At 43.7% G+C, this 21,557-nt stretch overlaps 1 protein-coding gene across 1 annotated transcript in view; it reads left to right on the top strand.

Annotated features, from left to right (window-relative positions):
• Positions 1–16,926, top strand: part of brd8a (bromodomain containing 8a) — an 81,158-nt gene extending 64,232 nt beyond the window's left edge. The window contains exons 26-29 of the mRNA XM_078240843.1: positions 2,424–2,513; positions 5,023–5,091; positions 9,803–9,980; positions 16,790–16,926. Coding sequence (XP_078096969.1) covers positions 2,424–2,513; positions 5,023–5,091; positions 9,803–9,980; positions 16,790–16,843 — 391 coding nt within the window. The 3' untranslated portion in view covers positions 16,844–16,926. The remainder of the gene's footprint in view (positions 1–2,423; positions 2,514–5,022; positions 5,092–9,802; positions 9,981–16,789) is intronic.
• Positions 16,927–21,557: the final 4,631 nt, after the last annotated feature.

The following is a 21,557-nucleotide window of genomic DNA, read 5'->3' as shown; positions in this document are numbered from 1 at the left end:
ATTGAAACAAAAGTACAAGATGCTGGAAACACTCGGAAGGTTTTGTTTCAAATTTCCAGTTTTTTGCTTTCTTTTGTCTGATATCATTGTATCTACTGAAACATACCACTGAAATGCACATTCTTTAATCTTATAAAGAAAAGAAAAAGGATAGTAGAATGATGGCACATTTAAGTAGGGCATGTGTTCTTGCTTATGACTTGCTGTTTTGCTGACTTGATGAGTTAACCAAGATGTGGGAAGTGATGTAGAGCGCAAGCCAGTGTTTCCCAATGAGGAGAATCCAATTACACAGGCCAACACATGAATAGGCTGTTCCCATGCCCACCGTTTCATGCTTCGCTCAAGAGTACAGCTTACCTGCGATCTTAGCCACAGTTGGTGCATATCCTCGGAAGATGGATAAAAGTCGATATCCACATGCAAATATAAAAGGCAGTGCAACTTTGGTTTGGGTCAATGACTTTTGCAATAGCAACTTTCCAGTCTCAGATTGGGTCACCGGTTGGAGAGATGGAAAGACGGCAGATCAAAAAGAATTTGCAGGCGGGAGCATGCTGGGAAAGGTTGATGGTGAAGGAATTGTTTTTATGCATATCTTGCCAATCAAATTACTGCAGCTTTGGCGGATCCTGGGCATATAAGAACATAAGAAATAGGAGCAGGAGTAGGCCATCTAGCCCCTCGAGCCTGCCCCGCCATTCAATAAGATCATGGCTGATCTGACGTGGATCAGTACCACTTATGAATGATACATAATATGTGAGGCACTTAGGGGAGAAAAGGTGAAACAACTCGAGCAAGACATGTCAGGAAAACGGAGATAATTTGAGATGAGCTATATTAAATATTAGAAATAAGGTATAGTTTTAAGTGGGTTTAATTTAGTGTTCCTGTGTAAGGAAGATAAACCTATAGTTAGATTCATGATAGACAAAGGTGTTTGCATCTGGGGGTTATTTGGTTTCAATTAAACTGCTTTTATTGTGTTTATAGAGAGGTTACGGCGTGAAATGTAAATACAAGCTTGAAGAAGTGACCGTTATTGGGTGGCACGGTGGCACAGTGATTAGCACTGCTGCTTCACAGCGCCAGAGACCCGGGTTCGATTCCGGCCTCGGGTGACTGTGTGGAGACTGCACATTCTCCCCATGTCTGCATGAGTTTCCTCCGGGTGCTCCAGTTTCCTCCCACAATCCAACGATGTGTGGGTTAGGTGGATTGGTTAAATTGATCCTTAGTGTCGGGGGATTATCAAGGTGAATACGTGGATTATCAGGGTAAATACATGGGGTTATGGGGATAGGGCCTGGGTGGGACTGTTGTCTGTGCAGACTCGATGGACCGAATGGTGTCCTCCTGCACTTTAGGGATTCTGTGATTCATTGCTTATCAACTGGGGGCACCTTTACGGTAGGGAGGCTTATTAAGCTTAGTTTTAGTTGGATCTGAGGTTCTGGTACCTTTAACAGAGAACTGTTCAGTAATGTTTTCGCTGGAGTTCAGACGAATGAGGGGGGATCTCATAGAGACTTATAAAATTCAAACAGGACTAGACAGGGTAGATACAGGGAGGATATTCGCGATGGTGGGGGAGTCCAGAACCAGGGGTCACAGAATGAGGATTCCGGGTAGACCATTTAGGACGGAGGTGAGAAGACAGGTTGAGCCTGTGGAAATTCATTACCACCAAAACATTGAATGCATTCAAGAGGCGGCTAGGTATAGCACTTGGGACAAATGGGACCAAAGGTTATGGGGAGAAAGCAGGATTAGGCTATTGAGTTGGACAATCAGCCATGATCATGATGAATGGGGGGAGCAGGTTCGAAGGGCCGAATGGCCTCCTCCTGCTCCCATCATCTATGTTTCTAAGAAACCTGAAAGGAGAAGTGGAAAACCCGGATGCTGTATTCCTTGTTAAAAGTGGAATCTTTGTTTGGAAAACCTGGATTTTGTTTCATGCCAGCAGCTGATGGAAAGCACTGTTCGAAAGAAGATTTTAAAGTGCGTCGTTTTGGGAATGGAGTTTGGAAACTCTCATGTGGCATTGATCTGGGGGAAGTGTGAGAAACAGCCACAGAAGATCGGCAGAGTGGGGTGTTAGTTTTGAAAATTATATACATTTGTGAACCTTGGGGGAGTAAAATAGTGTTGTACCATAATCAAATTTTTCATGATTAATAAATGTTATTTTCTTGCTGTTAAAACTAATTAGCGACCCTGTGATCCTGTTCGTCCACGTTTTCTTTTTTTAAAAAAAAGTAAAGGTTACGGTCTTTTGAGCCAGGGTTCCATTCTGGGATCTTCACGTCCAGTTATAACATCAATCGGGATCGTAACACACAATGCCAGGTATGTTCACTCGCGTTGTAATGAATGTTTTTTTTGCAGTGTAGTTACCATTCTAATCTGTTCATCAGATCTACAAGTACTGACCAGGATCAGATTTCAGCTCGGAGGAATTGGAAAAGGACAGTGCTGCTCATGTGGAAGGAGATAGCCAGCCACAGGTCAGAATCGGGAACAAATCAGAGTCTGTTGCACCTTAATCTGATGATAATGTAATGACGAGCCATGCACCATCCCGACTTGGAACTCTGTCACTGTTCCGTCACTGTCACTGGGCCAAAGTCCTTGAGCTCCCTCCCTAACAGCACTGTGGGTGGACCTACACCAGTTGGACTGCAGCAGTTCAAGAACATGGATCACCACCACCTTCCCGAGGGCGATTAGGGCTGGGCAACAAATGCTGGCCTGGCCAGCGATGCTCAAACCCATGAAAGACTAATTTCTAAGAACCTTCCTGTCTATAACTGCAGAGAATCTTGCATCTTCCTTCGTCAGCGGTTCACGGGTAGCACAAGGGCGGCACGGTAGCACAGTGGTTAGCACTGCTGCTTCACAGCTCCTGGGTTCGAATCCCGGCTCGGGTCACTGTCTGTGTGGAGTTTGCACATTCTCCTCGTGTCTGCGTGGGTTTCCTCCGGGTGCTCCGGTTTCCTCCCACAGTCCAAAGATGGGCAGGTTAGGTTGATTGGCCAGGTTAAAAAAAAATTGCCCCCTAGAGTCCTGATGCGTAGGTTAGAGGGATTAGTGGGTAAATATGTGGGGGTAGGGCCTGGGTGGGATTGTGGTCGGTGCAGACTCGATGGGCCGAATGGCCTCTTTCTGCACTGTAGGGTTTCTTCTTCTTCTTCTTCTTCACTTTACTCTTTATAAATTCCTGTATTCGCATTTGTAAAGGGAAACTGTCTGTTATAAAGTTGTATTTCCAACCGTCTTGTCAGTGGAACTATTGCAGTGGCGTCACTGACAGAAGGGTATAGCTAAAGGATGCAAGTTTACACCAGCAACTTCAATTACAAATATAAACATTGGAACTTATAACGGAAATATTAAAATGAGAGAATCTATAACTTTAAAATGGAAACGAATTATGTCTACATATCTCTAACCTCATTTAATCTAAAATTACACATAATCTTAACTCCCCTCATGCAATGCCAGGGGATATCTACTAATATGTATATTTTATAAACATGCAAATATCCAAAACTGTAGCCCAGCAGCCATGCACATAATCAGCACAAAGCAATTAATTAAGGCATCCAGAAATCCATCCACAGGATGTGTCTTCATGCCTTCACCGTTAAGCTGTAGGCTGAGGTTGTACTTTTCCAAGATGGCACCAGAGTGAGGCGACTTCTTGCAAGCTGTCCCAGCATATCTTCTAATTCTATCTTTTACTCTCGTTCAATGCTATGACTGTAACACTACATTCTGCACCCTCCCCTTTCCTTCCCTATGAACAGTATGCTTTGTCTGTATAGCGCGCAAGAAACAATACTTTTTACTGTATACTAATACATGTGACAATAGTAAATCAAATCGAATCAAAGGCGTGTTCCCTCCACACACAGACCTGGCCCCGGGCTTCCTTGTGTTAACGTGATTGGATGGCACGTTATCCAAACTTTAATCCCAACAAAAGATGAGGCAGTCCCTGCCACTGTTTCGAAGATGAGATTCTGGCCCCAAGTCACCTTGGCAGCTGAGTAGAAAAGGCAAGATGATATAAAACACAGAAAAAAGAGACACGTAGTGAAAGAACTAGCAAATGAAAAACCTTTAAGCATGAATTTTCCAATCATGTGCACCTAGTTGGAACCCTGTCATCAGGAGCACAGATTGGGAACTCTCACCTCACGTACACTTCACGTAATAGCCAGAAAACCATGCACATCTTGCAGCTAAATGTCTGGCCTGGTCCAGGCAGCTAAGAGTCACCTCAACCCAAAGCATACATTTGGAAAATTGTCTTCAAAGAGAGAAAGATGTACAGAGAGAAAGAAGAACAAGTGAGAGACGGACAGAAAAGAGGAGACTGAGACCTACAAGTAGGGAGAGAATGAGTAAAACTCTACATTGAGAGTCGGCAGGAGTGTGGGGTTGAAGTTCAGGTCAGCCGTGATCTTATTGAACAACAGAGCAAACTCAAGGGGCTGAGTGGCCTCTTTGTACTCCTAATGCGTAGGTCGTATGAGGTTAAAGAAAAGTTAATTTATTAGTCACAAGTAAGGCTGACATTGACACTGCAGTGAAGTTATTGTGAAATTCCCCTAGTTGCGTCTGTTCGAGTCAATGCACCTAACCAGCACGTTTTTCAGAATGTGGGAGGAAACCTGAGCCCCCGGAGGAAACCCACGCAGACACGGGGAGAACGTGTAAATTCCACACAGACAGTGACCCAAGCGGGAATCGAACCCGGGTCCCTGGCACTGTGAAGCAGCCATACTAACCGCTGTGCCTCCCTGTGCCAAGTTGCATTACTTCCTCTGGACTTCTTGGTATAACACTCCTCACCTTATAAAGCTGTGTATTTTCTGACTTCATGAGGATTTCATGAATAATGTAAGATCTCAAATGGACTTCATTGCTTGTGGTTCCTCGTTTAAAGAATAGGAAACCAGGCATTTTTGTACCAATTGTACTCACTGTGCTGATCACTCTAAATTCCAGATTTGCTAGTCTGTTTTTGAACCCAGTAACTGAAGAGCGTGTTCCTGGATATCACAGCCGAGTGTGCAGGTAAGAGTGTCAGGAATACAGGATTACATGCACACGTGCACAGCTAAACTCTAAATTAAGAAAGTTAAAATGTACGGAATGAAAAACCTTTGTCTTTGTTCAACAACCATGTTCATTTGACAGACTTAATATGACTTATGGTTTCTGCATCCATTTATTGAATTATCTAGGGACAGTTTGCACCTTAAGTTTGCCAAAGAAAGCCAACCTTTCTATTTGTGTAGCTCCATTATTCCAGCTAGCCAATTGATTTCCATGAATAAGATTTGCATAGTCCAACAGCACAAAATATTGTATTCCAAAAAATTTAATCATGATTCTCCAAACCAGATATTTCCACGTGAGAAAATAACATTCAATCCATTACGACTATTGCTTCCACAGACTGCTCATAATCTGTCCTCTTATGGACTACATTCCACCTATTTGTGTGTGTTGTGATTCAGCTGGTGGCCCGTTTTGCCGGTGAATCACAAGGTTCCAAGTTCAAGTCCAGCTTCATGCCTTGAGCACAGAAATCGGGGCTGACATCCCAGTGCAGCACTGAGGGAACATTGCACTATATGATGAGACCTGAGCTCCATCTTGTTGCTTGGGTGGATGGACAAGATCCCACGACACTATTTCAAAGGAGTGTCGGGAAGTTATCCCCTGTTTCCTGGTCAGTATCTGTCCCTCAGTTAGCATTAAAAAAGATACAGATTGTCTGGCCATCATCAAGTTGCTTTTTGTGGAAGGTTGCTGAGTGCCTGTAAACTGCACCTTTCCTAAATTCCGACAGTGACTGTACTTCAAGCAGTAAAGTACTTGAGTTGTCCCATGATAGTGAATGGCAAGTGGGGAGGCAATGGCCTAGTGGTGTTATTGCTAGACTATTAATCCAGAAACTCAGCTGTTATTCTGGGGACTCGGGTTCGAATCCTGCCACGGCAGATGGTGGAATTTGAATTCAATAAAAAGAAAACTGGAATTAAGAATCTACTGATGACCATAAAACCATTGTCGATTGTCAGAAAGACCCATCTGGTTCACTAATGTCCTTTAGGGAAGGAAATCTGCTGTCCTTACCTGGTCTGGCCGACATGTGACTCCAGACCCACAGCAATGTGGTTGACTCTCGACTGCCCTCCAAGGGCAACTAGGGATGGACATTAAATGCTGATGTGGAGATGCCGGCGTTGGACTGGGGTAAACACAGTAAGGAGTTTAACAACACCAGGTTAAAGTCCAATGTTGGACTGGTGTCCAACTCTGGTGTTGTTAAACTTCTTACCATAAATGCTGGCCAGCCAGTGACGCCCATGAACCACGAATGAATTTTTTAAAAGTATTTTTTGTATTTTTGTTTAATCTCCAGAGGATAAAATCCTTCATAAATATGTCTGATTCCCAAAGGTAAACAAGCACATCTCCAGAATGTCTGTCTATTCATTCAAACCTGGACAATGTCCCTCCATAAACTAGGGATGGGCGGGTTAGGTTGATTGGTCAAGTTAAAATTGCCCTTAGTGTCCTGAGATGCGTAGGTTAGAGGGATTAGTGGGTAAATATGTAGAGATATGGAGGTAGGGCCTGGGTGGGATTGTGGTTGGTGCAGACTCGATGGGCCGAATGGCCTCTTTCTATACTGTAGGGTTTCTATGATTCTATGATAAACAGTAATTTCCCATGAAATATTTGAAAACGTATTTGAAAGGTGTTTTTGATTTTTGATTCCCGTCTTTGTAAGTCGTGGCATATTTTCTCCAACCCTTAAAGTTGGATTGTTTCAACCCTCTATGAATAACTCACACAGCAAACTCAAGCTAAGGTAAGATAAAAGATTTGGTTTATTTCACACGCACACAAAATCCGGGAAAGGGATTTTGCGACATCAGCCCCTTTTGCACTCGTCCAATAAAAGAGCGAAATAAAGAGGTACAGGGCCAGGCCATATTAAAAATACAAGCTATGGTTTTACCCGAGCCCAGAATCAGAATTTTAAAAAATTTAGAGATGATACAAAGGCACCGGGAGGAAGGAATGACCCACAGTTGGCAACTCAAAAACGCAACCAGATATACAGGCACAAGTGCAGGCAAGAACTCTGATCCTGGTTGAGACGGAAAGGAAAATTTAAATACATTTCTACATCCACTGGGCTACTCTGTAAACTTATCTTTTTTCTTATAAATGGACTGGCTACCCTGACTAACCATGATTCTTAATCATAGAATCTCTACAGTGCAGAAGGAGGCCATTCGGCCCATCGAGTCTGCACCGACAACAATCCCACCTCGACTCTATCCCCGTAACCCCACATATTTACCCTGCTAATCCCTCTATCCTACGTATCCTGGGACAATTAGGGGCAATTTAGCATAGCCAATGTACCTAACCCGCATATCTTTGGCATACGGGAGGAAACCGGAGCACCCAGAGGAAACCCACGCAGACATGGGGAGAATGTGCAGACTCTACTCAGACAGTAACCCAAGCCGGGAATCGAACCCAAGTCCCTGGAGCTGAGAAGCAGCAGTGCTAACTGCTGTACCAGCGTCAAACCTGTTGGTGTGTTCAGGGTTACGAGCTCAAGCTTTGGACTTGTTCCAGTTGAGACGGGTGATCATTGCCTCCCATCTATGATCTGGAACTTGAAATCTTTCTTCTTGACATTGCATTGGGCTGTCAGGCTAATTTGACCTCTTGGTCTGGTTATCTTGCCATCAAATAGCTTCAATCCTGCTCTCGAGGGCTTCATTTTTGGATTTCCATGTTGAGCCACTTCCCACAGACCTGTGAAGGTCATTATGTTGCATGACACACCAATGTCTATTCAGCAATTCTTATTCAGCTAATACTGTCCCTCTGTGTCTTGTCTCAGTGAGAATCTTTATCAAACTGGGTAGAAATGGCAGCCTTTGTGTGCTTTCCATTGTCCTTTCCAGCAGCTATCTTTGAAGATTTGAACCTTACTCTGTTGCTTTCTTTGTAGCCAGCACAGTGATCAGCACTGCTGCCTCACAGTGCCAGGGACCCGGGTTTGATTCCTGGTTTGTTTGTTTATTTATTTATTAGTCACAAGTAGGCTTACATTAACACTGCAATGAAGTTATTGTGAAAGCCACACTGTTTGGGTACATTGAGGGAGAATTTAGCACGGCCAATGCACCCTAACCAGCACATCTTTCGGACTGTGGGAGGAAACCATGATGTGGAGTTGCCGGCGTCGGACTGGGGTGGGCACAGTAAGAAGTCTCACAACACCAGGTTAAAGTCCAACAGGTTTATTTGGTAGCAAATACCCACGCAGACACGGGGGGGGGGGGACGTGCAAACTCCACAGAGACAGTGACCCAAGGCCGGAATTGAACTCTGGTTCCTGGCGCTGTGAGGTAGCAGTTCTAACCACTGTGCCACACACAAATGTCATGCACACAAGTCATCAACAAAGTTAACACAAATAAAATGTTAAACAATTTTAAGAATGTTACGAAGGTTTACACTGTTTATTTACCTTTCTGTTGGTGGTGGTGGATGGAAAATTTTCAGACTGGAGGCAGGTTGCTAGCGGAGTGCCGCAGGGATCGGTGCTTGGTCCTCTGCTCTTTGTGATTTTTATTAATGACTTAGAGGAGGGGGCTGAAGGGTGGATCAGTAAATTTGCTGATGACACCAAGATTGGTGGAGTAGTGGATGAGGTGGAGGGCTGTTGTAGGCTGCAAAGAGACATAGATAGGATGCAAAGCTGGGCTGAAAAATGGCAAATGGAGTTTAACCCTGATAAATGTGAGGTGATTTATTTTGGTAGGACTAATTTAAATGTGGATTACAGGGTCAAAGGTAGGGTTCTGAAGACTGTGGAGGAACAGAGAGATCTTGGGGTCCATATCCACAGATCTCTAAAGGTTGCCACTCAAGTGGATAGAGCTGTGAAGAAGGCCTATAGTGTGTTAGCTTTTATTAACAGGGGGTTGGAGTTTAAGAGCCGTGGGGTTATGCTGCAACTGTACAGGACCTTGGTGAGACCTCATTTGGAATATTGTGTGCTGTTCTGGTCACCTCACTATAAGAAGGATGTGGAAGCGCTGGAAAGAGTGCAGAGGAGATTTACCAGGATGCTGCCTAGTTTGGAGGGTAGGTCTTATGAGGAAAGGTTGAGGGAGCTGGGGCTGTTCTCTCTGGAGCGGAGGAGGCTGAGGGGAGACTTAATAGAGGTTTATAAAATGATGAAGGTGATAGATAGAGTGAACGTTCAAAGACTATTTCCTCGGGTGGATGGAGCTATTACAAGGGGGCATAACTATAGGGTTCGTGGTGGGAGATACAGGAAGGATATCAGAGGTAGGTTCTTTACGCAGAGAGTGGTTGGGGTGTGGAATGGACTGCCTGCAGTGATAGTGGAGTCAGACACTTTAGGAACATTTAAGCGGTTATTGGATAGGCACATGGAGCACACCAGGATGATAGGGAGTGGGATAGCTTGATCTTGGTTTCAGATGAAGGTCGGCACAACATCGTGGGCCGAAGGGCCTGTTCTGTGCTCTATGTTCAATGTTGGGAATGGCTTTCACGTATCAACTTTCATTAGTTAACATCCTGCCATTTGAGAATGAGAGAGTCTCGGCACGATGTCACAAAATTGTGCTTTCTGTCAATAATTGTTGTTTTTAAGACACGGCCTGTGTTTTTCAATCCTGCAGCCAATTATCATTGCTTCTGTTTATTACAGACCAATGGATTTGTCCAATATAAAGAGAAACATCAGAAAAGGGATGATTCGCACAACAGCGGAATTCCAACGGGATATTATGCTGATGTTCCAGAACGCAGTGATGTACAACAGCTCCGATCATGATGTCTATCACAAAACTGTGGAAATGCAGAGGGATATCTTGGAACAAATCCAGGTATAATGCATGGGTCGTTCTCCATACACTACCCTTTATTTAGGCTTTGTGTTTTTAGAACAGAATTCGGATAATGCTAATTGGCCAACTTAGAAGAACAACTTTGCCCTTTTATTTAATATGGTTAATATGGGGCGGCACAGTGGTTAACACTGCTGCAAGGACCTGGGTTCAATTCTGGCCTCGGGTGACTGTCTGTGTGGAATTTGCACGTTCTCCCCGTATCTGCGTGGGTTTCCTCCCACACCTCCCAAAATGTGCGGGTTAGGTGCATTGGCCATGCTAAATTGCCCCTTGGTGTCAGGGGGACTAGCTAGGGTAAATAGGTGGGGTTGAGGGGGTATGGCCTGGTTAGGATTGTCGTCGGTATAGACTCGATGGGCCAAATGGCCTCCTCCTGCACTGTAGGGGTTCTAAGCTGTAAGAAGCCATTGATACAGTGGACAGACTCGCAGCACATTTGACTGCGAGTACATTGTAATGATTATTTTATGATGTGAAATCTTATTTAATTACTTGGTGTGAATTCTTTGTCGATTTAACGTGAGGAATTTCCATCCCATGAAGTAGAATATTTTCCACTCGGGACACGGGCATTAGCATCAAGCATGTCCAGATCAGATATGTGTTAGTTCATGACATACAAAGCTTGCTCTATTCTTCCCAAAAATGAGCCTGAATTCTAACCTCCGAAGAACAGTCCTCACTGCACCAATGTAACATTTATGCATTTATAGTTTCTTTAATTGAGATGACCGGTTTGGGGCAGTGGGATGACATTTACTTCCTTCACTTTGGAGAGTGGAACGACATTAACATTAACGAGCTGAAAGAGCAAGAAAGCTTGCTCAGTTATTGGCTTGTCCAAAAAGCCACACCTCTCTGCCAGCATGTGGTGTAGATCAGTTGGACAGTTGCTTTTCCTATTCACATTGCAGCCTTCCAACGTTGGATATGCCTAAGTACGTTCCACTCGTACCCTTGCTGAAATGGAAGTGTGCAAATTTGAATGAGCTAAAGGATTCAAATTTGTGACCTATTCAGAAATTGAAAGGTCATCTGTTTCAACTAACGGCTTTGACCTTCTGTTTATATGAAAGTAATTATTTTAAAAGTAAATTGCGTCACTGCCAGGAGTGGTGGGCGTGAATACAGCATTTTTCACTTTCTGCTGAATCAAACACCCCCCTGTTGAGTATGTTCAGGGTTAGGATGCAGCTGAAATTAGCCTGTTTTGCATTCACAATACTCGATGCATTACTCTACATAGAATATATCTTTATTTATGAGGTATTACTTCCCACTGTAGTGCTACATTTCCCATTTACACTCCAATCATGATTGTATCCTCTGTGTGAAATTGGCAATTAAGTGCCTTGGCCTCAGGATTGAAACTATCGATAATGTCAAGCAGAGATGGAGAGGTTTTACCCAAGACCAAGTCCCAGAGGGTCCACAGTTGTTTGTCACTTATATAAATGATTTAGATGAGAGTTTAGGAGGCATGGTTAGTAAGTTTGCAGATGACACCAAAATTAGTGGCGTAGTGGATAGCCAAGAAAGTTATCTAAGACCTTGATCAAGTGGGCCAGTAGGCCAAGGAATGGCAGATGGAGTTTAATTCCGATAAATGCGGTGTTGCATTTTGATAAGACAAACCAGGGCAAGACTTACACAGTGAATGGTAGGTCCCTGGGTAGTGTTGTCGAACAGAGACCCAGGGGTGCAGGTACATAGTTCCTTGAAAGTGATATCACAGTAGACAGGGTGGTGAAGAAGGTGTGTTTGCACACTTGTCTTCAGCAGTCAGAGCATTAAGTACATGAGTTGGGACATTTGTTACAACTATACCAGACATTGGTAAGGCCACATTTGGAGTGCTCCGTACAGTTCTGGTTGCCCTGCTATTGGAAGGATGTTATTTAACTGGAAAGGGGGCAAAAAGATTTACAAGGATGTTACCGGGACTGGAAAGTTTGAATTATAAGGAGAGGCTGAATAGGCTGGGACTTTTTTCCCTGGAGCGCAGGAGGATGAGGGGGGTGACCTTATAGAGGTTGATTGGAGGTTTATAAAATCATGAGGGTCATAGATGAGGTGATTAGCCAAACTATTTTTCCCCAGGGTAGTGGAGTCCAAAAATAGAGGACATCGGTTCAAGATGAGAGGGGAAAGATTTAAAAGGGACCTGAGGGGCAACTTTTTCCACACAGAGGGTGGCGCGTGTATGGAATGAGCTGCCAGAGGAGGTGGTAGAGGTGGGTACAATTACAACATTTAAAAGTCATTTGGACAGGTACATGGACAGGAAAGGTTTAGAGGGATATGGGCCAAATGCAGGCAAATGGGACTAGTTCAGTTTAGGAAACCTGGTCAGCATGGACGAGTTGGGCCGAAGGGCCTGTTTCCGTGCTGTATATCTCTATGACTCCTAGGTATTGAGTTATCCATTATTACATATTAAAACTGATGAGTGGTTTTAACATGATAGTGGTAGTGCCATTTTTAAATGATGAACAGCAAGGGACAGTGAAGGTCCAAAGAGTTTGAATGGTCCATGTACACAGAACAATAAAATTTCTTAAATTCTAAAAATAATCAAAAAGGCAAATGAAATATTAGCCTTACTATCTAGAATATAAAGGGGAGGAGGTTTTGCTATGCAAAAGTTATACAAAGCCCTGGTTGGTCCATATCTGGTGAAGCCTGTATAATTCTGGGCACCTTAACTTATCATAGAATCCAACAGTGCAGAAGGAGGCCATTCGGCCCATCGAGTCTGTATCCACAAGCTTTAACCTGGTGTTGTGAGACTTCTTACTGTGCTTACCCCAGTCCAACGCCGGCATCTCCACATCATGTCCACAAACTCACCCAGGCCCTATCCCCATAACCCCATGCTAGCTAGTCCCCCTGACACTAAGCGGCAATTTAGCATGGCCGATCCACCTAACCCACCCATCTTTGGACTGCGGGAGGAAAAAGGAGCACCCAGAGGAAACCCATGCAGACACGGGGAGAATGTGCAGACTCCGCACAGACAGTGACCCAAGCCGCCCATATAAAGGATGTTTGAACTTGAATGCAGTTGGATTCAGCAGCATGTTTCGTGGGCTTCAAGGGATAAATTAGAAGAGAGGTTACGCGCAACTCATCAAAAAGCAGTGGTGTTGGTGCAATTATTGATTTTAACTCTTAAGATTGATCATGTTTTGCTAGCTAAGGTAATTAATGGATATGGAGCTAAAACATGTGGATTTAGATTACAGGTCAGCTCAAGTAACCCGCCCCTGTTCCCACGTATTATTACCTGACATGCTGCTGTGAATGTATCCCATTACCCCGTATATTATATGACTTTCAATCAACTGAACTCCTATCCTTTATGTCAGTTGTAACTGTAGTACTTAACATTGACCACGGAATGGCACTAGAGACACGTATTTGCCAAAGAACATCAGACATTTTGCTCCAAAAAGGTTCTTTGTTCCCATTTTCGTGCATCACCTTGATTTAAGATTGCATTTACCTCTGTCTGATATCACAGAAGATCAACTAGTCCCATTAAATTCCCCAAAATCCCATTCAGATGGAACCTCCATCATGCTTCCTCACTGGAACAGAGGTGGGATATGAAGAATCTTTATCTTGATTACCGATGGAATGGAGATTATATGTAAAATATCTGTGTTAATCTTGCCCGTTGCACCAGTGTTTTAGGATAGTTAAAAGTGCTAGTGATATAAATCTCACCAACAATAGATGGGATTTCCCCCTCCCCCCAAAACTAAGTGTTATAAGGGTGAGAATAATGGAGAGATTTGTGCCGGTCTCTCAGGTCTGCTCCACTCCGTAGTCACCCCACACTCAGTCACTATTGTGGAGAGTGGTGAGTTGCGCGCCGGTACAGGGGGGAGGTGGGTGCGGGGGAGCCTGATTTCAGGGCGCCATTTCACAAGGGCGTCCCAATCTCATGATGCACTGGGAGATCCCTCCCACCCTCCACCCTCCTCTGCGGCATGTTTCCACCCCCCACAACACGGGACGCCTGCTTCAGGGCATTGCTGACCCCCAGCATGTTCCCACCGCCACGAGCCCCGGCAGGTTCCCCCCGCAGTGAGCCCCGGCAGCTTCCCCCTCCGTGGCACTGCCCCTGGCACAGTGACAGGCCCAACTGGTGCTGCTCGGGTGCTTGATGGCCACTGCCGGGATGTCTAATGGGCACCGCCGGATGAACACTGCCCAGCCATGCCCCTGACCACCCGGGGAGCTTCAAGGACCTCTGACCATCGTACTGGGTCTGCAACTGGGTCTGACTTCAGGAAACGCAGAGGAGAACATGCCCCTGTCTACATCAGTGGGGACGAAGCAGAAAGGGTCCAGATCACCAACAACCTGTCCTGGTCCTCCCATGCCAACACTATAGTTAAGAAAGCCCACCAACGCCTCGACTTTCTCAGAAGACTAAGGAAATTTGGCATGTCAGCTACGACTCTCACCAACTTTTACAGATGCACCATAGAAAGTATTCTTTCTGGTTGTATCACAGCTTGGTATGGCTCCTGCTCTGTCCAAGACCGCAAGGAACTACAAAAGATCGTGAATGTAGCCCAATCCATCATGCAAACCAGACTCCCATCTATTGACTCTGTCTACACTTCCCATTGCCTCGGCAAAGCAGCCAGCATAATTAAGGACCCCACACAGCCCGGACATTCTCTCTTCCACCTTCTTCCTTCGGGAAAAAGATAAAAAAGTCTGAGGTCACGTACCAACCGACTCAAGAACAGCTTCTTCCCTGCTGCTGTCAGACTTTTGATTGGACTTACCTTGCATTAAGTTGATCTTTCACTACACCCTAGCTATGACTGTAACACTACATTCTGCACTCTCTCCTTTCCTTCTCTATGAACGATACATTTTGTCTGTATAGAGCGCAAGAAACAATACTTGTTAACACATGTGACAATAATAAATCAAATCAATTTTGGGGAGATGAACTGATTCACGTCATTACAACACTGCAGCCAACATCTGGAAGATTCCGTGCGCTGGGTTTCAAACAGACTTTGCATATTTAAATATAACATACAGTGGAAAGTATTGTTTATTGCGCGCTATACAGACAAAGCACACCATTCATAGAGAAGGAAAGGAGAGAGTGCAAAATATGCATATAGTTTAAATATGCTAATTGGGTTCACGTCCTTTCTGGGTGTGGTCCGGTTTGCTGCATTAAAAAGGAGCAGGGAAAAAACCAACCGTTTTGCGCTAGGCGCAAAAATAATGTTTAGGCTCGCACGCTGTTTCCCGGGATTGGCGCAATTTGTGCCAGGCACGGCGAAGTCCGGACATTCAGCCAATGTGTTTCTGTGCTTACCGTTCTCCCAACACATTTTCCCTCGTTAGCCGCTCCTCAATATTAACCGCTCACTGGATAGCTGTTCACAACTCTCTGCTGTGGAAATCTCCATGATGAGTGGATAGTCAGAAGCTTTTTCCCAGGGTGGAAGAGTCAATTACTAGGGGGCATAAGTTTAAGGTGCGAGGGGCAAGGTTTAAAGGAGATGTACGAGGCAAGTTTTTTTACACAGAGGGTGGTGGGTGCCTGGAACTCGCTGCCGGGGGAGGTAGTGGAATCAGATACGATAGTGACTTTTAGTGGCATCTTGACAAATACATGAACGGGAATGGGAATAGAGGGATATGGTCCCCAGAAGGGTAGGGGGTTTTAGTTCAGTCAGGCAGCATGGTCGGTGCAGGCTTGGAGGGCCGAAGGGCCTGTTCCTGTGCTGTAATTTTCTTTGCTCTTTGTTGTTCTTTGAAACAATTTCCACGGTGAACCAATTCACTCTCAATAAACAGAAGCCATGTTTGTGGTATTTTGTAACAAAATTAATCCATCCTCCTCAAACAGCAGCTGTGTTTTGGGGACAGGCAGCTCAGAGGACAGGTTTGTGAGGAGATGGTGAAATGATTCACTTCCAGTCACTACCATTGATTCACTACCGGCCAAGCTCTCTTTGTTGTTGGCCAGTGAAAGTTGAATGGAACAAAGGGGCCTAAAAGGAGAGAAGAGAAATTAAATGAAGCAGAGATGGTGAATTAATAGAGAGGCACAATATGGAGGAGAATGTATTTGATTTGATTTATTATTGTTACATGTATTGACATACAGTGAAAAGTATTGTTTCTCGCGCACTATACAGACAAAGCATACCGTTCATAGAGAAGGAAACGAGAGAGTGCAGAACGTAGTGTTAGAGTCACAGCTAGGTTGTAGAGAAAGATCAACATAATGCAAGGTAGGTCCATTCAAAAGTCTGACAGCAGCAGGGAGGAAGCTGTTCTTGAGTCGGTTGGTACGTGACCTCAGACTTTTGTACCTTTTTCCCGAAGGAAGAAGGTGGAAGAGAGAATGTCTGGGGTGCGTGGGGTCCTTAATTATGCTGGCTGCTTTGCCGAGGCAGCGGGAAGTGTAAACAGAGTCAATGGATGGGAGGCTGGTTTGTGTGATGGATTGGGCTACATTCACGACCTTTTGTAGTTCCTTGCGGTCTTGGGCAGAGCAGGAGGCATACCGAGCTGTGATACAGCCAGAAAGAATGCTTTCTATGGTGCATCTGTAAAAGTTGGTGAGAGTCATAGCTGACATGCCGAATTAATAGGAATATACCACTCTTGTGTTACGTTCCTGTCCGTCTTTTGCCTGACCCCTGAGCATTTTGAAATCCATCCCATTATTGTAAAAAAAAAAGCTCTTGATTTTAATGATCTGTAAAAGTAATTTGCCACTTTTACCTTTGTAGGATATATTGGAAGCAGTGGAGTTGAGTGACTTTAACAAGATCCTCACTGGGTAAAGACTTGAATCTAACGGAGAATCAAGGTAATGCATTTTGGCTACAGTTTAATGTAAAATAATTGTTTTATTATTTGTTTACCCAATCCTCCCACTCTTGATACTTCTGGATGATTTTGCATAGATTACATTTCTGCAGCAGAAGCTTTTTTTCAGGGTGAGGAATTGCAAATTAGTTTTGTTTAAAGATTTTAAGGAAAAAAGAATTTTTTTTTAGTTAGAATAGACTGTGAAATTGGGCAGAGCAGCATTAGATTCATTAACAAGAAAGCTATCTTTACTATAACCTACAATGACGGCAGGAGTGGGATTAAGCAAATACAAGGTACACTTGTGTATTTGTTGTCATGTTGCTGGACTAATAATCCAAAGACCTGTTCAATCCCATTTTAAATTCAGTTCAAAGAAAATAAATCTAGTGTCATTAAAGTGATCCAAATGATTCACTGTGTCCTCTAGGGAAGACTTATCCTGTGACCTGTACGTGATTTTAAAGTTTTTGAAGTTTTAAAGTTTATTTATTAGTCGCAAGTAAGGCTTACATTAACACTGCAATGAAGTTACTGTGAAATTCCCCTAGTTGCCACAGTCCGGCGCCAGTCAATGCACCTAACCAGCACGTCTTTCAGAATGTGGGAAGAAACTGGAGCACCCGGAGGAAACCCACGCAGACACGGGGAGAATGTGCAAACTCCACACCGACAGTGACCTAAGCTGGGAATTGAACCCGAGTCCCTGGCGCTGTGAGGCAGCAGTGCTAACCACTGTGCCACCTTGCCAGCCCCAGTTCCAGAGCAATGTGGTCTCATTCATAGGATATGGGTGTCATTGGCTGGACTAGCATTTGTTACCCATCACTAAATGCCTTTAAAATGAGTGACTTACTAGGCTATTTCAGAGGGCAGTTAAAAGTCAACCACATTGCTGTGGCTCTGGAGTCACATGTAGGCCAGACCAGGTAAGGGCGGTAGATTTCCTTCCCTAAAGGACATTAGTGAACCAGAAGGTAGCGAACCAAGATCATTGCCAGAGCCAGGATTAAAGGTAGATAAGGTGGTCTTCCTGGTGACAATCTGGGAGTCTCACTTAAATCAGGCTGGTGTCTTCACCCATGATGGTTCTTGCCTCCGGTGGGCTCTATTTTGGCTTTGAACTGCTCCCTGAAGCAAGTCACTCTGGTATATCAAATTGCTGATAGTGGCTTAAATAAGTGGTTCAAGTAACAAGGGATGGGTGATAAATGCTGGTGAACAATGTCGCCATCCTGAGCATTAATAAATGTCGTCTCTGAAGACAAAATAAAACAACGGACCTATTATTACAGGTAAAGTTCTGTTAATTTGAGCACACTGTGAGGTGTCTGTGTAAAATATATGCTCAGGAGAAGGGATTATTAGTTTAGCTGACATACTGCTGAATCACTGAATGGGGAATAAGTTGAAAGCTCCATTATTTTATATTCTGTGAATAGCGACAGAACACAAGAGAAAAAAGACACCTGGAGAGTCAATTAGGCTCCTGGGTTGGAGTCTGGAAGCTAAAAGCTTGTCGTATGAGGAACAGTTGAGGACTCTGGGTCTGTACCCGTTGGAGTTTAGAAGGACATGGGGGGGATCTTATTGAAACTTACAGGATACTGCGAGGCCTGGATAGAGTGGACGTGGAGAGGATGTTTCCACTGGTAGGAAAAATTAGAACCAGAGGGCACAACCTCAGGCTAAAGGAACAATCCTTTAAAACAGAGACGAGGAGGAATTTCTTCAGCCAGAGAGTGGTGAATCTGTGGAACACTTTGCCGCAGAAGGCTGTGGAGGTCAGGTCATTGCGTGTCTTTAAGACAGAGATAGATAGGTTCTTGATTGATAAGGGGGTCAGGGGTTATGGGGAAAAGGCAGGAGAATGGGGATGAGAAAAATATCAGCCGTGATTGAATGGCGGAGCAGACTCGATGGGCCGAGTGGCCTAATTCTGCTCCTATGTCTTATGGTCTTAAAATGAAGATTGATTTCTTGTCGTTAAAATGTGCCTCGAAAGAAAACTAATGCCAGAAAACAAGTCCAGGAAGGAAATAGGGTGAACAGTTTATTTATTATTCTTTTAAGGAAATAAGTGAATTGAAGTACACAAGGACACGTGCAAAGTTGCAATGTATTGTTCAGATCACAATTTCATTGCTAATGCCCTGGGTTATGATCCAGTAGAACAAGAGTGGGCAATATTGGCACAAGATGCTTGACCCATGTATGGGAGTGAAAAACAGCCAAGAGAATATCTCAGACCATATACAAAAATTGTAACATCTATCGATGCTTACAGGCGGTAGCGTTTAAGATGTCCATTCAAGATGCTTTTATTAAACTTTATATCCACTCTCAACTGTTTATACCCTTCACATACCATGTGTGGTTACATCATTCATACGTAGGGTATAGCCTTCGTTAAAATGATTATTAGAGTGAGGATAATGTAGCTTTTAACAGCTTTCTGACATTGGGTGGCACGGTGACACAGTGGTTAGCATTGCTGCCTCACACCGTCAGGGAATCGAGTTCAATTCCAGCCTTGGGTCACTGTCTGTATGGAGTTTGCACATTCTCCCCGTGTCTGCATGGGTTTGCTCCGGGTGCTCCAATTTCCTCCCACAGCCCAAAGATGTGCAGGTTGATTTGATTTTTGCCATGCTAAATTGACCCTTAGTGTCAGGGGGATTAGCAGGTATATACGTGGGGTTACGGGGATAGGGCCTGGGGGTGGGATTGTTGTCGGTGCAGACTCGATGGGCCAAATGGCCTTCTCCTGCACTGTAGGGATTCTATGATTTTGTATACTTACTGAAAGTGGGAGTGTAGGCATACAGTTTAGATTTGGATCCATTTATGTGCACTTTAATATTGACTTCTGTGGTTATCCTGCTTTTTTCCAAGTTGACAATATTTGCACCATTAAATTATTGTGTCACCATAGCATTGTAACACATTGTAATGCCAGAAACACCCCATTTGTAGCAGAATAATGCTGGTATTTTGGATCAAATGTATCTTTAAATAAACTAATGAGTTTTTTTTTAACTTTACAGTATTTCTGCTGTTGGAGGGGATGAGAGAAAAAGGAAGTTTTTGTCTTTGCTTTGTCACTGTAACTTTAATGCAGTGTTTTTGAATTCAGTTATAATAGTTGTAATTGTAGCTGTAAGACATTGTGTTGCATCAAATGGTAAATAATGTGGGAGAAGGGACCGTTGAGTCACTGTCTACAAGCTGTTACAAGTTGCAGAAGATCCACAGGAATGCAGACTGCAGTTGGTCTACGGTTCTCATTCCTCACAACAGAAAGGAAAATATGGCTTTTTGGCTTTTGCAATGAAAGTTTTTGTAGTTGTGTTTCGTTCAATTTCCTCGTTTATTGACGGATCATCTCACAGTTGTTTGAACTTCATTGTCACAATTTGTCAATAAAATTTCATAACATGATTCCACTTTGCACAAAATGTAAGTTATTTCCAGCATTCTTATTTCCTTCCAACACCCCATCCTGTATCCGCCTTGTCTTCTCAAAACAATAGCTCTGCTGGGGGGTTAAAAAAACAAATCAATTTTCCAATCTTTTTCTTTGCAGTCCTTTGTATTTAGAACCCAGAAGTTAGATTTGTATTCTCATTCCACAACACAAAGGGGTTGTTTATTGTCTTGAATCTGTTAGAAACAGCTACAAATGAGCTATTTATGAAAACGTTCACAAAGTACACCCGATAACTGAAACCTGGGAGGTGCTGTTAGTGACACCAATTCCACGATGAAACTATGATGCGGAGTTGCCGACGTTGGACTGGGGTATTCACAGTAAGAAGTCTCACAACACCAGGTTAAAGTCCAACAGGTTTATTTGGTAGCACGAGCTTTCAGAGCACTGCCCCTTCATCAGACTCACCTGATGAAGGGACAGTGCTCCAAAAGCTCGTGCTACCAAATAAACCTGTTGGACTTTAACCTGGTGTTGTGAGACTACTTACTGTGAAACTAAGAGCATCAGCGGAGCAGCTTGCTGAAGGCTCTCCCTGACTATGGGGAAGCATTCACCTAGCATTCAATACCTCTCCATGTAGGAATTTAGCCTCCTGTCATCTCACCAGTACTTTGTGTTTTTTTTGTCGTCTTTTTCTATATTTTGCATGCTCAGTTTTCCAACACGGTTCCCAGAAATTTTCTCAAACTAAAAGATTAGCTACTTGCGAACAGATCCATCAGTTTGTTTCCAAATCTGTTCCTAACAACTTGCTGCAGCCTTGAAATAGTTTGGGGAAAAGATTTGTATAAATACATCTAAACTCTTAAATGTGGACTCTTAAGATTTGGTTTGGTTTGATATTGGAGTGGGAAAAGAGCTGTTCGCCGCTGTAATTTCCTGCTTCGGAAAATTCCAGAGGGCCCACAGAGCAAAGTGGACAATGCTTGCTAAGTCTGTTACATACATGTGTTTCACATTATACTTGGTTATTAAATTCCACAGAAATGTGGAAGAATTGAACGCAGCTTTCCTAGATGTGCTGCATTCAGTCATTTGAGGTGTGTGTTTTTGATCTATAAATCGTGAATTGAAGTTATTAATGTGAACAATTAAGAGAGCTTATTTAGGTAATTCATCCTGAAGTTCTCCTTCAATTTAGTTCTGTTTATAGTATTCGAAATAGTCTCGACTTTCCCTCTAATTTTTTTTAA

Source organism: Mustelus asterias, chromosome 23 (genome assembly GCF_964213995.1).
Source record: "Mustelus asterias chromosome 23, sMusAst1.hap1.1, whole genome shotgun sequence".
In the NCBI taxonomy this organism is placed as follows: Eukaryota; Metazoa; Chordata; class Chondrichthyes; order Carcharhiniformes; family Triakidae; genus Mustelus; species Mustelus asterias.
Note: the sequence above shows the minus strand (reverse complement) of the source record. Positions and strands in the feature narration are given on the sequence as shown.